The sequence below is a fragment of the Acomys russatus genome, chromosome 12, assembly GCF_903995435.1.
Source record: "Acomys russatus chromosome 12, mAcoRus1.1, whole genome shotgun sequence".
Taxonomy (NCBI): Eukaryota; Metazoa; Chordata; class Mammalia; order Rodentia; family Muridae; genus Acomys; species Acomys russatus.
This window is the reverse complement of record NC_067148.1, coordinates 18,697,242-18,715,558: the sequence shown is the minus strand read 5'-3', so window position 1 is coordinate 18,715,558 and position 18,317 is coordinate 18,697,242. Positions and strand designations below refer to the sequence as shown.

At 44.2% G+C, this 18,317-nt stretch overlaps 1 protein-coding gene across 1 annotated transcript in view; it reads left to right on the top strand.

Moving 5' to 3' along the window:
- The window catches only part of Plekhm3 (pleckstrin homology domain containing M3), a 135,099-nt gene that overhangs the window by 51,709 nt on the left and 65,073 nt on the right, over nt 1-18,317 (top strand). The window contains exon 4 of the mRNA XM_051153950.1: nt 1,296-1,489. Within this exon, the coding sequence (XP_051009907.1) occupies nt 1,296-1,489 (194 nt within the window). The remainder of the gene's footprint in view (nt 1-1,295; nt 1,490-18,317) is intronic.

Sequence of the window (18,317 nt, the reverse complement as noted above, 5' to 3'; positions counted from 1 at the left end):
ACCAGGTCGACCTGGCTGCTTGTCCCTTCCCCAGGAAAGGTGGTTCCCCGCCCTTTAAGTTGCCTGTGAGCCAGCCCCCTCCCTATACCCTGGATCTAGTGATGGCATGTGGTTTTTGTTTTGAGTCTTTATCTTTTTTACTAAATTGCCTCTTGAGGGTAGGGCTTGCTTGCTCTTTTTTCATTAGTAAACTTCTGCTGTGGAATGTAAAGCATAGTGGATTTCCAGTTTTCTTTTTAATGAACAAAGTTGTTTGTTTTAGTACTGGATCCCAGCCTTGCTTCTGGAGAGGGTTAGTGGGAACTTGAGGAGACGTTTACCTTCCACAAGTAGAGGCTGAAGCAACTCTGTATGTCCGTGGGCAGCTTACACCGAGTTTTAGCCGACTGGCATGGAGAGAGTCCAGTTGCCCACATGAGATCATGTGCTGTGTTATTAACGTTTCTCTCCCTTTCTCTGCTACACTGTATTTTCAATGCTCTACTTACCTTTACTTTGAACAATGCAATTTAAAAAGCATCTCATAAAGATCAGAGAGTTGGATGGATATATTGACAACAGGCAGCCCACATTCCCAGCATTGTACCAAGGGCATCTCCTTTTTGAGTTGTTTCTATTTAGTTAATTTATTTTCCATGTAATATTCTCCCTCCCTCCCTCCCTCTCACCTTTTCTTCCTTTTCTTGAGGATACCCATTTATTCATTGTAATGTTTCTATTAATATTTCACAATATGTGTAGTTCCTTTCCTGTTTTAAAAAATACTTTTTAAAAAGTATTGTGGAATATATCCACATGTGTGCGTACGTGCATGTGTGCGCAGTTTTTAAAGACTGTGTCCCACCACCACCACCACCACCACACACACAATTGCTTAAAATAATCCCAGAGCTGCACAAAATGGAATATATAGCTAGGAGGCATTTGAATACCCTTCATCAGGTTTCCGCCTTGGTCACATGTTAGTTCACTAAAGTAGGATATACGAAGCCAAGCAAAGCAGAAACATGACACTGGTGTGATGGGTCTGTGGGGTTTCTGCCATCACAGGTATAGGCTTATGTAATTACTAACACAGTTGACCTGTGCAGTTAATGATTTCCTTCCACATTTGCCAGTTGAGCTTCTGGAAGGTGACAAAAGACACTGCACTGTGTTTAGTTCCTCTGTGGGCCTTTCACTTAGCAGTGTACAGAAATACTAGTACTTTGTCTAAGGTGAGTTCTTGGGCAGAGCAGGGAGGTATGGAAAGCTGGGTGGCTAGCCAGCGCTGACGGCCAAAGCTTGTTTTGCAGGTGTCCAAGCAGGCTAAGGAGTTTCTGGAGTATGTGTACGAAGAGCCTCTGATCGACATCCAGCAGGAGAACCCGATGCTGTACCTCCATGCCGAGCCGCTGGCCACCGCTGTGCGCCTGCGGCAGCGCTTGAAGTCACTCCGAGCCTATTTGTTCAGCTGCCGGGCAGCAGTGGCAGAGGATCTGCGCCGCAGGTAAGTCATTGAATGCCAACCCCGTGAGCTTCTTTCCAAGGCAGCCCTTTTCCAAGTCTGTGTCTCCCTCTGCCACCCGATCACCTCTGCCCCTGGCTCCGTTCACTTTCTCCTTTGACCTCAGTCAACTGAACCAAGCAAAAATGAACAGCACTGCTCAGCCTAACTCAAGGCTTTGAGGCTGTGAATGAGTGCTCAGGGCAGTAAGGCCTTCCCTTCCACCGTGTCAGGCTAAGGCTATAACCCAGCGGGGCTTTCACAGGCCATATAGGCAGGTTTCAGAGCTTTTCCAGGTTTATCATATGTAAGCATGAGCAGGCCTGAAGTGTTTCACAGCTAAAAAGCACTTTAATGAAAAACAAAAAAACAAAAACCCACACAGACTTCATAAGTTTTGTAGGCAGAAAAATGTGGCATTAAAATGTGCATTCTAGGCTTCTGCCCTTCACTTTGCACTTGGTACAAGATGCTCTCTTTCCTGTAACTGAGTCAGCCCATAGTTCATAGGACACACGAGGCCAAACTAAACTGACATGCTTAAAATGAAGTTAAAATGTGCTTGCTCTCATAAAATTCTTTCTTTTACAGTTGTATTTTATGAGCACTTAAATTCTCACCCTTGGCATATATGAACCAGTTTATACTTGAAATAATTGTTGATGGCATGCATAAGTCCCTAAAATACCTTTTGATTTTTTTATTTTAATAAAAACGACCAGCAGTGTACATTAATTATAGTAAATACTCTTGGAAGTAAGCCCACCTGCATAAGAGCCTTTGGAAAGAATCAAAATGATAGAGTTTGTAGTTTAAAATTCAGTAAGATCCAAAGAAACAGACATGAGCCCAGGTGTCTGTAGAAAGCATTTTAGAGAGAACTAAATGTGGGTAGTGAAGGGTGCGTGCTGTGCGGGCGAGCTTTTATGAAACAGGTCTCATCGGTTACACAGCTGTTCCCATATAGTGGAGGCAGATCGTTACTTTAACAGCTCAGAGCTTTCCTGGGGGGCTGGAAAGATGCCTGAGCAGGCAAAGCACTTTCTTGTATTCCAGAGGGTGTGGCTACCGGCACCCAATATGACAGTTGACAACTGTCTATAATCCCAGTTCCAGGGGATCCTACACCCTCTTCAGGTGGGCAGTATATACACGTAATGTACATACATGCATGCAGGCAAAACACCAGTACATACACATCAATTAAAAACAAATGCATTGAAAAAAAATGCTCAGGACTGTCTTTGGAAGACAGTAGAATTCTGTGTCTCCAATTCATTTAGCAACTGAATTAGATAGAAACTATATTTTTAAGCCCTCAAAATATTTTTATTTGCTACTTCAGTACTTTTTGGATATGCTCACAGCTGGTGTTTCTTGTGTCTGTATTTGTGGATGAAATGAAAAATCCACCCTTGGGAATCCTATTAGATACCTTTCCATGATAATGTTTAGCTTTGGTCAAAGTATTCCAAATAGGGCGTGCATTTGGAAGTTAAGTGGATGGCCCCTCCTCTCACGGATGAGTAACAGTCTCCGCTCCAGCGGCCTGATGGCTTGCCACTATGTGCTGTGCCTTATAGCCAGACCACCAAGAGAGAAGTGGAATCTCAGGACAGACGCCTTGAGAGGCTATTTCCAAAACCATGAGAATGAAGGCAGCAAGCCTTTACCTTTCCGTTCATTTCTTTCTTCTGGGCTTGCTAAGGCCGTTACATAGAGCAATGCATACAGTTTTGAGTGCTTGATGGACAGAGCCAGGAGAGAAAAGAAACACGGATGGGTCTTAAGTATCAGTTGAGACCCCTGAGCAGTGAATAAGAGCAGTCAGCGGCGGGTGAGGAAGACATCTTCAGTTACTTTTTCCTTGCTTCCCTGTTTGTCTCCTACCACGATGGCTAACCCATCTATCCAGACCTTCCCAGGGTTGGAATGAATAAACTAGCAAAATAACTGATCAAACCAGTCAAAATACTCAGGCAGGCATCTCTCTGGGGAAGGCCAGGCTACCCTAGTGCATGCAGTACTGTTCTTTACTTAAGCCTGTTTTCTTTCCTACTTAAATTTGTTTTGAAAACTTTTCTTTCTGAACTCCAATTTTGCTACATTTAAAAATGTCTACTACAGTTTCTGAGGTAACTGTTAACTCTTTCCTCTCCTAGAATGGTTACAGTACCTTTGTATTAGTCTAGCTAATATCACTTTCCCTCTCCAGTCAAACTTTTACATTAGATGCATTATTAAAGTGCACACATGAGGGTCAAAGTCTGCCGAAATGTAGCCAAGTATGTTGTCCCACCTTCTCTCCTACCCCCTACTTCCCTCAGAGACTGTTGTCCCAGGCAGTACAGTCCCAGCAGTGGGAGTGAAGTGTGATTGCATAACTGAAGCATTCACAACAGTGCTGGTCCACAGCAGGCGCTCAGTCCATAGTTCTATTGTTATTAATAATGCTCTCCTATCAGATTGTACTTACATCTGACTGCAAAAACCGTTGATAAAGTGGCTGACGTAAAAGCCACCTCTGATGTCTTCCCTGCCAGAACTAATGCAGTCTGTTGCAGTATGAGGAGAGAAGCGCCCAGGGAAGGGTTGTAGGAAGCTACCGGGTGTCCGCGTGTGCCAGTCTCATCCTGAGTGCAAGCAATGAGATACCGTTTCCTAGCAAACCTTACAAGAAGCCCATTCTTTCTGCTTAGTTTTCGTTTCTTCGATTCCTTGCACTTAGGCGTGTTAAGATGGCGTTGGGGATATATATAGAACATGCCCGAACCTCAGGACTTAGGTGAGAGTCAGGAATTGAAGGTTATCATCGGCTAGTCTGGACTACCGGAGATCCTGTTACAATAAAATAAAGTACAATAAAAATAAATAAAGTATAATTAGTGACTGGGTGACGTGGCACAAACCTGTAATCCCTACAGTTCTGAGGCTAAGGTAAGAAGAGTGCAAATTCAGAGCCATTCTGTGCTGCGTAGAGTGCAAGGTTAGCCAGGGCTTCTGTTGCAAGTCCCTGTCGAAACAGAAAGAGAGAAAGAAAGAAAGAAAGGAGAGAAAGAGAGAAGGAAAGAAAGGAAGGAAGAAAGAAAGAGAGAGAGAAAGAGAGAAAGAGTGGCCAGATGGGTAAAGACACTTGCTTCCAAGTCCGATAACCTGAGTTTGATCCCCAGAACCCACATGGTAGAGAGCCAGCGCCTACAAACTTGTCCTTAGACTTCCACATGGATCCCGTGGCACAAATGCGTGTACACAAACACATGCGCACAGAGTGAGCTAGAAGGAAAGAAAGACAAGTACACTAGTGATGAGTAGCAGTACTCTTACAGACTTCTTTCCATAAGTCAAACTATGTGGATGGGTGAGTCCTTTTATATTATTTCTAATCGTTTTGACCTCTGTTGAAATATGACTGTTTAATGCAATAAACCTTCCTAGGCAACGATACTTCCTGCAGCAACCTGTATACATTCCAACTCTGAACACAGTTTCAATATGAAAGTGGAGTATTACCTACTCAAAATTAAGCTAAAATTCTCATTTCCAGAGTCACTTCACACGTGTTTCATTTTTATAGAAATATGATTTTTTTTTCTCCTTAAGAACAAAGTGAGCCAGCAGTCCCTTTCAAGATTCCAAGCTCGTTCACAGTGTGCATTTTAGGTTTCCTCTTTGAACAGAGGGCAGAGCATCTCAGAGCAGAGAAAGGGAACTGAACCAGTTAGGGGAGAGTGAATACCATCACACAGTGGGAGGTGCCGATGGGCAGTGGGGAAACCACAACAAAAATAGCAGAGAATGGGGTTCCGAACTACTCATAAAGGCATTTTCTTCCTGCCTGGTTTTACCTCAGAATGAGAGTGGTCATTAATCACCAGCAAGTAGGCCCAACATGCCGAAGACCTGTCAGCACCGTATAAACAGAGTAAAGCAAACTGTTAATATTGCTGTCGCAAGAAAACTGGAAACAGACTGATTAATCGTATTGGCGCTTGACCGCCAGGGAGCCAACTTCGGTCTCTGCCTTATTAGGGAAGTCACAGTTTGCTTTTAGGCCCCTTGTTATTATGACTGTACGGTTTTCACCCTCACTGTTTTTGTTATTGTTGTTAAATGGATGTCTCGTTCTTGAATCTCTGCTGCAAATCTTGACTGGCAGCACCGATTAGTTTAGAAAGAGTCAGTGTCTTCCATGAAGCCTAAAATGTTTACAGTGCTGACAGTTCTCTGTTTCTGATGACTCCCAGATGGTGACCCTGCCGAATTAGCTCAAGGCCTTGTTAACTTTTTGTTAGAAGAGTTATTTATCGTGTCCACACATGAAGGTGTGTGAAGAACTCTGGGAAATCTCTGCAGTGTCAGGAAGCATAGGATCAGTAGCCGTTAAGAGACATGTTTTGGAGGGACATGAGGAAAAACTTCCTACATGCTCAACCTAACTGAGGGCTGGAGAATGGGGGCAAATCAGAGGTACCAAACAAGAGGTGCCTCGAGGCTAAACATGGCCAAAAGATTTGTTTTGTTTGGCTTTACAGGGATGGCTACTACTAAGCTCTAAATTACATTTTGAAAGTAGGCGTTGCCCACATAATACACACACATGCACACATGTACTTGTATACATGCGCGCACGGACAGATACACACAAGTTGGGCATGATATTGTGCTTTTATAATCCAGAAACTCCTAGGGAAGGTGAAAAGCAGAGCTGAAAAATCCTTGAAAGCTCACAGGCCAGGAGCCTGGCATATGATGGGGGAAAATAATAAAAAGGAGCCCTTGTCATCATCCCCCAAAAAAGGGGGAAAGGTGAAAACTGACACCCAAGTTTGTCCTATGACCTTTATGCCATGGTACACCCATAATCACATACATACATGCACACATACCATACACAGTCACACCGCATAAGCAAGCAAATAATAAATAAATAAAATAAAAATAAGAATTTTTGTACATATACAGATTCAGCTTCTCTTTGAAATTCTGAAGCTCTCATTGCACAGGGCTTCCCTCATTTTTATGTAGCAACAACCTGCTTTGCTGTAGTTTCTGCTCCTCCTATTGGCTGTTCAAGCCCAGCATCTCCTGGAAGATATGATAATTCCTGTCCTATTTCTTAATCCCAGCCCGTCTTATTCATTCATAGTAGTTCCTGGATTTGTAGGCATTTGAGATTGCTAGCCCTGGATTCAGAAGCTTAAATGGTAAGAACAATGTGTCTCAGATACTAGAGCCTTAGCTCCCATTTCAGGTTGGGATACCGGAGGTTGTTTTGTGAAAGGGAAACCATGAAGCTGCTTATAGAACTAGTAGAAACAGCACTAGGTCAACTTGGACGTGTCTCGCCTTGGGGATTCTCAGTGCTTGCGCTAGAACAACACGCTTCCCAGGCATTTGCTGTCTATTTCCCCGGAGCAGCAATTCCAGGTCACCACAAAGCTAAAGATTGCATCTGGGCCACCAAGACTAAAGAGGGGAACAAAATCAGAAAGCAAGAGCACCTGTGCAGGTGGCTGTGTAGGCCCTGAAGTTAGGCATTCTGCCCTAGGGCTAACCTTTGTAACAGCTGTCAGAGCTGGTTGTCTCCCCTGTAAATGAGACAGTCTAATGATAAGGGGGAGTGCTGGAACACAGTATGTGCTCAGGATGCTGCTCCCATTTTTAAGTAAGCACTGACAGTCTGGAGGAGACAATACATAAGCAAGGAGGAAGAGACAGAAGGACCTGAAGACTGAAGGCATCACAGAATGTGGGCTTTCCTTTGCAAAGGGTGCATCATCAGGAGCCCGCAGGTGTGCAGTGTGGCCCTGCAGTGGCGACACAGAAGAATCCCTCAGAGAACATGCCCTAATTCTTCTAGCACATTTAACAAATACCTTACCCTTTAATTTTCTCCACCCGCATAATCAAAAAACAAAAGCAGATCAGCCTCTTTTCCCACCACTGCCCAAGCTGTGTCTTCAGGCGTTCCTTTGGCTACTGAAACTTGTAGAAAATCTCCCATTTTCTCTTTGCACAGTAACTTACTTGACCCCTGGCTGGGAACTGCATTCTTTGAAGACATTGTGACTTCTGTAGGCTCCTGTTTAAGTGACCTTCTGGCCACATGGCTGCACTTCCTCCTGTGTTTCTCATCTTCATGACCACCTTGATCCCCCAGCTGTTTGGGTTTTCCCTTTTCTGCACCCTTGCAGTCTCCATGCCTTCCTCTAGCTCCCTAACAGAGGAGCGAGAGGCAATGTCTCTGCTGCCTTTCTTCATGTCCGAGTACCTGAATGGAGTCTGCCTGGCAACTCCGTGCATGTTGGAAGGTACCCTTTTCTCAGGATCCTTGATGGTAGCTGCAGGGAGGGAGTCATGGTCCATCTACAAGTCCACAGTGACTGGAAGAGAGTACCAGCTTGTCCTGCTGTTTATTTCCACTGACATGTCCATAGACTGTAACCCAGTCCATTTCGCTTAATTTCACATCTTTTCTTACTTTTCTGTACTCTGAACTTTGTCTACAAGCTTTGCTTTAAGATTCAAAGTCACATGCTTCCGTTACTTTTTGTTCCTATCACCCCCTGGGTCTGGCCTCTCATCACCTGTTTGTCTAGTTTGCTTATTGGGAATCCTGCCTTCCTTGGATCCCTTGACTAGTCCAGGTAACAGCCTTCCAGCTACAGAACAGACTGACTAGCCTCTCTACATACAGTTCAGCTACCTGCAGAATGTGACAGCACACCTGGTTGGCCATCTGATTCTGGGACCTGGCCATGACGTACACGTATGGCTTCATCTTTCCCATGGCCCTTGGTGGATCATAGACATCCCACCCAGCCACCACTTGCCTCTCACTTTAGGCCAGCTCAAATGCTGCCTCTTCCTTTCTCTTCAGTGATACCTTCCAACATGATCATCTGAACCACTCAATTGATGCTTGGGTGCCTGGGTGCTTTACATCTCTTCAGGTGCATCTTCTATCGTGTTGAGCCCTGGAAGGCTCTGAGAGGACAAGATTGACCTTTTCTTTCTTAGAGCCTAAGCTAGAAGCCTACATCAGTTCGCTGTTGTAATAAGAGCTTATAAATCGATAAAATTATGCCATCTAATGTTTTTCAGATTTACTTAACAATTTTACGATTTTTATCAATAAGAGGGACTTTCCCAGAAAGCTGTAGTTTTCTTTCTTTTATTATTTTATTTTATCTTTTTGTTTCTTGAGACAGGGTTTCTCCATATTAGCCTTGGCTGTCCTGGACTTGCTTTGTAGACCAAGCTTGCCTCAAACTCACAGCGAGCCACCTGCCTCTGCCTCCCAAGTGCTAGGATTAAAGGCATACCACCATGCCTGCTGTAGTTTTCTTTATAGCAGTCCTTTTGGGCACATAGCACAAAGGGCACTTGGAAAAGAAAAGAGGGCAGTGACTGAGAGGCTCTCTGGCTTGTCCCCAGTGAAAGACTGGGGAACAGGAGAGTCCAACTGGAGCCATGTTTTCTCATGCTCTGGAGGTCTCCGTACTCTTAAAAAGTGTTTTAGACAAGGTCTTTCTATGTGATTGGCTCTCACTATATAGAATAGACTGACTTTGAACTGGTAGTGATCCACCTGCCACTGCCTCCCAGACGGTTATCGCCACTTCTGGCTCATGCTCCTGAGAGAACTCACTTTCTTTCATTCCTCCTGAAGACTTGATTGAGATCCTTTAGAAGAATGTGAAGAAAGGTGGGGAGGGACCCCGCAGAGATGGGGAGTGGGGAAGTAAGATGGCTGACTGGTCTGGGCCTGGGCTCACCAGCAGGCTCTGTCATCCATGGAGAGCCAGGCAGGACAGCTGGCTCAGTGCCAGCAAGTGCATTTTCTTATAGGTCACAGTTTGCCAGACCTTTCTATTTCTCAGACCCGGAAACTTAAAACAAAAGTAAAGCAATATCTGCAGGGTTGCTTTATGTATGTCTCTAACCAAAACAGATATTAAAAAAAAAAGTTATTTCTTACTACCATTTCATATAAGAATATGCTAATGCTTAAAAAAACAAAACAAAACAAAAAACAAAGGCAAACAGCCTTAGAAATCAAACAATTTTTAAAAAGAAAATTGATTTTAAAATCTTTCTAGTGTTCCCCCTAACACCCCATTTTACCTTAGGCCACTGAAAACATCACCCAAACTGGCACCAGCTGCTGAACAAGCTTTCCTTAAATCCCATTTTCTCTTCTGAGCACTCAAATCATTCGGTTCTGGGAAATTTGCCTGGCTGCTTTAGTATTTTCCATTCTCTGTCATTAGAAATGTAGTTGGTTCTTCATATGGCTGGTAAATCAGAAGTGCCCATTGTGAAATGACTAATCTATTTTCTTTCCCGTGCTGGTTGAGGTCGTCGGTACTGTCAAGCCTGTATTGCTGGTGACTCTGAGCAGCGCTGGGTCGCTTGTCAGGGAAGGGAGCCGGGCCTCTTGTTTGTCAAGCACCATCTTTGGCTGACTGTTCTGCAGCAGCGCATGAACCTGGCTTTCTTCTTCCTTGTAATTCTCCTTCTCCTGCTTCCCATGTCATTTGACTGGTGAGTCTATCTAGTGTGAGTTCCCACTAACACGTTAGTTTTGTTAAGCAGTGGGCGCTTCTGTCATTCTCATTAACATTGCCCTGTCAGGCTCGTGTTGTATCCACCCCCTTCTGTTTTACCCAGAATTACAGTCCTCTAGTGACATCACTGGATGGGTGAGACTAGGTCCAGAGGACACAACAGCCTTTCACATTGTTAATATTACCTCAAATTTACTATGTGCAAACCAAGCTTATGAAATTCCCATCCCACCTATTGCAAACCACCCTCTTCTTCTGTCACTTAAGGACACCTCTGTCCATCCATTTTTCTAGGCCAAACACCTTCCTCTTAGCAAACTCTGACAGTTTCAGCTTCACACAGTGTCTCCTCTTCACTTTCAGTGCTGACCTGGGTCCAAGGCACCATTGTGTTCTGGGTTATTGCAGTCACTGGTCCCCCTGCTTCAGTCTGCTCTTAGGATTCTGGCTGTAGCTAATGTGCAGATTGGATGATGTCACTTCTGGCCCAGCTGATGTAATAGCTTTACCTTTCACTCCAAGTCGGAGCCAAAGCTGTGCACAGTCTTGTCTCACCTCCCTTAGTCTGTGTCTCACCTCCCACCAGTTCCTGTTTCTGTTCCAGTCAGACTGGCCTTTCTGTTGATCCTTAAGCACACTCCGAAGGCTCTTGCCTGAGTTTCTGCTCCAGCTGCTCGCTCACCTCTTTGAGGTCTTTTTGCAGTCATCACTTTAAAGAAGCATGCTTGTGTGTATTTTAAATTCCCACTAGTGTACCCCCATCACCATCCCGTCTGTCTTCTCGAATGGCCTAGTCACAGATGGCATGATACAGTACTTTGTCTATCTTGCTGTCGTAAAGTGTAAAGGTTGTCCGAACATTGTTCTTTGTTCCACATAAGCTTCTACTCTTTCCCCAAGAGGTGAGCTACACTGGGTCATGGCTTTTTATCTGTATTGTTCACTGCTGCATCCCCCGGGCCTGGAACAGCACCTGATACAGAGTGGAGACTAATAAATACTTGTTGCATAAGTTCATTAAGCACATAAAATACTGTTACGAAGAGTCGGGCAACTTGATTTGGTCAAACTGGGTTTTGCTTATTACAATAGATATGATTCATCATAGAAAACAAAAATAAGAAAGGAGCTTCTATTCTACTTCTGAGCATTGTTTTCTAGAATTTTTTCTCAGTAAATGCTTCTTTCTCATTGAAATAGTTTTATGGTATACTATTTATTCATGTAATCATGCCACTTAGAGCTTCCAGTCTATACTCAAGTTGGCTCTAAAGTCATGACAGTCCTCCTGTTTCAACCTCTCAAGTTCTGGGATTATGAGTCTGAGGTACTACGCCTGGGTGAACATCTTTAATGTCAGTAAATGTTTTTTAAAAACCCACACATTTCTGAGCAAAACTGATCTTTTGTTGTGTTTTTAGATGTAAAAGAGTATTATTATTAAACAGCACACTCAACAAGAATCTGACCAAATAATGAGATGGTGAAACGCCTTCCTACTCAGGCTGGGAAGATGCCCTAGTGGGCAGAGTGCTTGCCATACACATGGGAACCTGAGTGAGACCCCCAGCACCCACGTAAAATCAGGGCATGATAACACATGTCTGTTATGCCAGTGTTGGTGGGGGCGAAGACGGGAAGATCCCTAAGACGCACTGGCCAGCCAGCTTAGCAGAAGTGGTGAGTTCCAGGTTCAGTGAGAGACCAAACTAAAGTAGAGAGAAATAGAGAACAATAGCCGGGGTCAACATCTGGTACCCAATTGCGCATGTGTGTGTGTGTGTGTGTGTGTGTGTGTGTGTGTGTGTGCGCGCGCGCGCGTGCACACACACACACACGGGGGGGGGGCGAGGGGAGAGGGAAAGACAGAGAAAGACAGAGACACAGACACAGTAGGTAGAAGGATGTTCTGACATATGATACTGCATGCTGTTATGATTCAAATATACTTAACTTAGGGTTGGGGAGATGGCTCAGTGTTTAAAGCACTTGTGACACAAGCATGGGGACCAGATTTTGGGTACCCAGAAAGCTGTGTAATGACAATGCACATGGTGGCAGGCTGTAGTTCTAGCCTCAGAAGGCATAGAGCAAGCTTGGTAGCAAGATTAACCAAGTCAGGAGGCGCTGGGTTTCATTGAGAGACCTTGCCTCCATGAAAAAGATGCCGAGAGCTATTGAGGATGATTCCCACAGCAACTTGTGCCTACACACACTCACAGTCAGAGAAAATGTATCCTGAATTTAGGAGACTAATTTATTATGAACACAAAGTTCTTACAGTCCACAGAGGTTACTTGCTGAGCCTCTGATTTTGTTTAAAAAATGTGAGATCTAAGTGTGCAAAATATGGTTAATATTGAATTTTAGAAGAATAAGCCTGTTTAGCGACAGTATTATCATGAAGTGTCTGAGTGTGTGTGTGTGTGTGTGTGTGTGTGTTTGTGTGTGTGTGTGTTTGTGTTTGCTTCCATCATACATGATTTTGCTTTTGGACCAACTCTACAAATGTTTGCAAATTGTCTTCCCACTCTCCTGTAGCACCTCCCTTCCTTGACTTTCTCCAGAAGTTTTATTCAGCCAAAAGTATATATTAGATAGATATCTCATATATCAATATACATCAGTATTATAAATCTAAAATGGAGCTAGAGACTGTCTGCAAGACAGTGCATGCCACATTGAAAAGATGAATAAGCTTAGGGGAAGGTGTGCACTAATTATACTAAGCTGTATTTGTACAGAGCTCTTCACTGAAAACTTCAAAAAGTTAGGGAGTGTCCTATCCAAAATTAAATGAAATATATGTAATCACCTAAAATCACTTTCTGGAGCATTGTAGGAAAAGCACGACATTCTTGCTCCTGTTTAAACTACTCTAGGAATTTGAGCTGGGGATTATAAAAGAGATGTGATCTGTCACTGTCATAGCCAGGCCCCCAGAATAATCACAGCCCAAATTACTTACCAGGCATCACTACTCCAGTCTGTAGATTGTTGCTAAGTAGCTTACACACACTTTCTGAATGACCAGGAAAAGGAAACCCTTATTTCTTGTAACTGTCTACTCGGATATAATACTGTGTGCAAGCTTGCCACTTTTCAACCAATGAGATTAGCAAAATTAGGTTTCTAGAGAAATGATTGCAGCTTATTTCTTCAGTGTGGGTTCTCATCGAAATATCTGCCTTTGATTTCAAATTGTTTTTCCATTAGCTCGGAGTGTGGCTGGATGCAGGAATCCTCTCCACATCCAGCCTAATGTAACTATTTCAAGAGAGTTTGCAGCTCATATAGCGAACACCAAATTGCTCTTCCTGGGATGCCTCAGTGCTTTTTACAGACTTCGATGTGGGTGCAAAGTCACAATGGCTCTTGCAACTCAATACAAATTACCTACCCTGGATCACACATTCCTGAAAAACACAGTAGTAATATATGAATAAATGGTTTTCTTTGTAAATTATCCTCTACTAACCTCTGTCTATTTTTCTTTGAGGCCTTTATTATTCAGAATCAAATTCTGGAGGTCTGCATTTGGCATTATCTTTTTGATTATGTAGATGAATATGTATGTTGTAAATTTCTTCTTTAAAGCCTGTTTAAATTGAGATGATTCCATTACAATACTTCCATTCACTTTAATCTTGTGCATCTGTCTGTGTGTCTGCATGTGTATGCACAGGCATGTCAAGCCAGCCTTCGGTGTTGCTCTTCAGGAGCCATGTACCTTATTTCAGTCTCTCCCTGGCCTGGGCTCACTGACTTGGCTAGCCTGGCTGGCCAGTGAGCTTCAAGGACCTCTCTGTGTCTACCCACACCAACACTGGATGTACTTGCAATTGCATCTCACATATATTTCTATTGACAGTTCCGTACAAGCACATACTGAACTTAAGCCATTTTTACTCTATTACCTTCTCTCTTTGAAAGCTTCCTTCTTCCCACAAGGCCCCTTCCACTTTCGTGTTTGTGTGTGTGTGTGTCCGTCCCACTGACTTTAGTTAGTGTTGCTTGAAGGAGAACAGGAGGGAGCTTATTTGCTAGAACATGGGAACTTACGGGTTCTAAAGAAAATGGCAGCTCTTCCGCAGCCACTGTCACCTGTCTAGGAGCCCGTCGGGGGCTGGAGAGATGGCTTAGGGGTCAGAGCAGGCACTGCTCCTCCATAGGATGGGAGATTTCTTTACAGCCACATCAGGTGCTTCACAACTGCCTGTGACTGTAACCCCAGCTCCAGGGAGATCCAAGTCCTCTGGCTGCTGTGGCACCCACATTCATGTACACCTATGTACACCTAAACACAATCAACAGTAACAACAACAAAAAGTTTAAAAGTAAAATAAACAAACCCTCAAAATCTACAAAAAAAAAGGATCCCTCAGGGGTGCACCATTTTCCCTACTATGACGAAATGTTGACAGGCCCAATGTTATAGACAGAATGCAGTGCGTTTGCAAGTGCCGCCACATCCTGTCCAGAAGACATGTTTTTGCATCACACTCCTCTGTGCTCCGATTCTTCCATCCTTTTTGTTCCCTTTCCACGATGTTTCCTAAGCTTTGAAGAGGGTGATACAGATACCTCCCTGGGGGCTGGGACTTCACTGTCCCCTGTTTTAGCACTGAGACCAGTTCCAGCTTCTGTGGCAACCACTTCCACTGCAGTAAGAAACTTCCCTGAGGAAGGCTAAGAGCTGCACTAATCTGGGAGCATTTAGAAGGCAGTTTGTAGTAGCGAGTTTCCCCTAGAGCCCATGATCTTCCTGTGACCAGTTCTTGACCAGGTTTACCAAGTGTATATTGTGTCCCATCCTGTGGATCAGGCCTTGAGTCCAACCGGAAAGCAGTTGGTTACTCTTCAACATTTAGTGCCCGGCATTTTTATGTGTGTCCTGGGGCTTGAACTCGAGTCCTCATGCTTGCACAACAGGAACCTTACCAACTGAGCCCTCTTTCCAGCCCTTGTCTTTGGGTTTTTAAGTCCTAACTGCATATCTCTGAGAGCTGCGCTTCCTGGAAATGTTACATGTTAATAATTCTATCAGAATCTTGTGAAGAGCCTACTTCCCTGAGAGCCTAACTCAGCCTTTTCCTGTCATGAGTTGGGTAGAAGCTGAAGTCCTCAGAAATTAGTCAGATTAAACAAGTCTTGATTTATTTAACTTAATGCCATAAAACAAAATGAAATGAGGTCCCCCTAGCTTTTTTTTTTTTTTTTTTTTTTTTTGTTAAGACTGCTGTCTTTGATTTCATAGGCAATTATCTCTGAATGTTTAACCCCAAGTGTCAGCTAATATAAGGACTCTGGGTCTTATATGACCTTTTTCCTTTTTAGTTTTCATTTTTTCTCACTTTTTTTTTTTTCATTAGAAAGCCAATAAATGAAGCCTAAGTTACCTTCCCAGTGTGTCAGACAATTCCAAGATGATAAAATAGAACTATTGGACTAGATCTGAGTATGCTAGTTGGCTGTGGTTCTTTATCAGGCTTCTTTGGTATTTTTTGGAACCAGCGAATTTGATATTGCTACCTGTCAGGGATGTGATTTCCTTTGATGGATGACACAAATGTGGAGTTGACTCTCCTTATCTCCTTTGTCCTTTGGCTTGGGTGTCAGGACCAGCTAGATGAATTTGCATCGCCATGAGCAGGGCCATGCATGTGGTTGGCCTGCTGTAGAAATGCTGCTGGGCCCAGTGATTAATGGCATTATAGTGCAAGGAGGTCACTTCATGCACAGAAAGTCCCAAGCGTAGCAGCCTCATCTGAAACAAAAGACATCTTTTGCAGCAGGGATCCTGTTTACCAAAGGACTGCTAAGTCAGACAACCATGACTTAGTTTGCAGCTCTGAGTTCCCAAATTAGAAGTTAAACGGGAGAAATTAATAAACAATACCTTTTACATAACATTGTAGTAAAAGCTGGAAGCATTTCAATTAAGAAAAACCGTGTGTGTGTGTGTGTGTGTGTGTGTGTGTGTGTGTGTGTGTACACGCATGCATGCACTAGTGCTCACATGCAAGCCCCTGTGTTGGAAAGAGCTTCCAGTTGGCTCCACATTCTCTTTCCTGCCTATCTTTCCTGGGCCAGGCTCTGATACAGACCCCTATTTTTGTTTTCCTGCATCTGAATTAGCTTCTTTATTTTAGCATATAAACACGCCCAAGTCTCTCCCGTTCTACCAAGAAGGAAACTTTTCTCCATCCTGTATCCTTCCTTAGCAATGGCCCACTTTCTCTCCTTTCTTTTAAAGCTAAGCTCTGAAAAGAGTCATCTGCCGTCATATCCCCTCTGCAGTCTGGCTGTCTTCTTCCTTCCTCCCAACCATAATCTGAGGTCACTGATGAGTTCCTGTTTGCTAGGGGGCACGGGAGAGTCTTCCTTGTATTGTTTAGCCTTCCCAGCACCTCTTGTGCTGTGGATTCTTTCCTGTCCTTTGCGAAGCTCTCTTCCTCTGCTTCGCCGATGCAGTTCTTCAGCTGCCAAAGTTCTCCTTTCCAGACTTCTCCCTCTAAAAGTCTCTTCTGGCACAGTTACTCGAGGGTCCAGTCATTACTGTTTCCCAGGTGTGCTGTCCTGGGCTCCCTTACCGTCGTAGCTCCACCTGCATCTCATGGCCTAGAGACAGGGATCCCCTGCAACGGCCTAGACACAGCCCAGCAAGAGGGCTCCGCTTCCCTCCTCTCTGAGCAAACACACCTTCCGGTGCTTACATGCTTGACTCAGTGGGGAAACTGAGTAAAGCAGGCTTCTTTGTGGCTCTCCATGACCTGAAGATTGAGGTGAAGATCTTTCTGGCAGAAGGTCCCACTTTCTAACCCTTTAATTCTCCTTAGACCTCTTTATTTCTTAGCTAGTCTTCCTGACAAAAACATTCCTCCCTTCCATCCCCTTCTTGCCTTTCTGCTCTCAGAAATGTTGCAAAGTCAGCCCTCACCATGGCACTGTGGTACCCCATTTCAAGTAGATTCAGCATTGTCAAGACGTGCGCGCGCACACACACACACATCCCATAGCTGTCTATATTACTAACTCTCTCTGCTCCCACTCCGTGGTGTACCCTCCCAGACACCGAAACAGAACATCTTGCCAGGAGAGGCTGACTAAAGCACTGGGCATGTGTCAACCTTTGAGCGCCTACTGCTGCTCCTCCCACATGGAACATCCATCCATCCTTTCACCTCCACATCCTGCCATTAACCCCTGACTTCCCACTCTTTGAGGCCTTTCCTGACCAGTCCTCCTGCCAGTTTTCCTCACTCTGCATGTAATCTGTATGTTTAAAAACTGTGTTTTTCCAAGTCTTCATGGGCAGGCATACTGTCAGCCCAACATCTGCTTAATTCAGTCAAGTATGTGCTGAGTTTGGGTTTTGATTTTAGGTTCTTAAGCACAGTGACAGGTTGCAGAGGTATCTGTTAAATTCATAGTAGACAAAGTAATCATTATTTTCTGAGCGATGAATACAGGTAATTACCCAGGCTTTGTTGGATATATTAATAGTAAGATTAATGCTGCCATAAGTATCTTCTCAGACGTGAGTGGCTCCACCAGCATATTCCCTGAGTGGCTCCACCAGCATATTCCCTCAAGTGACTGCATCCCCTGAGGTGCCTTCCCCTAGGCAGATCTGCCTCGGGCATCCCTGGCCGGACAGGTCCTCCCTAACCCATCTCCTATTCAGACTTGAAGGAGAAATGACCCCAGGCATTTCTGCTAGGTGAGTCCATTTTCTAAGGGCCTGTATCTGATGGGCCAGCTTATAGGAGCTAAGCCCCAGTAGAGCAGCTCTTGGTGTCATATAGATGGAGAATCGCCGTGGCCCGCCTATCCTGATCTTGCTGTTTGTGTCCTTACCCTGTCTTTCCTCTTGGTTAGTCTTCCTGAAGGAAACATCTAGAGAATGTGTTTCCAGTTTTGTCCGCTTCCAAGGGAGAGGGAGCAAGGGGCAGCAAGCCTTATCTGCCCTGTTACCCTGCCATCAAATCCACATGCCTCCTCCAGGCACAAGAGCAGAGCCCTGGCTCTAAATGTTTGTAGGAGAATCTTCTCCTCTTCCATTTACATTAAATAGTATCTCTACAGGAGATGCATTTTAATAGGTCCCACTTGCCCCTCCTGGGAAATTTATTCTCCCATTTGGCGTCAGTGTTTTTATGTCATAACTTCCTTCCCCTTGGGGAGAAGGGCTGACTGACGTTATCTCTCTTAAAAGTCTCTATTTTAATGGGCACCACTAAATCTTCTGGACACACGTC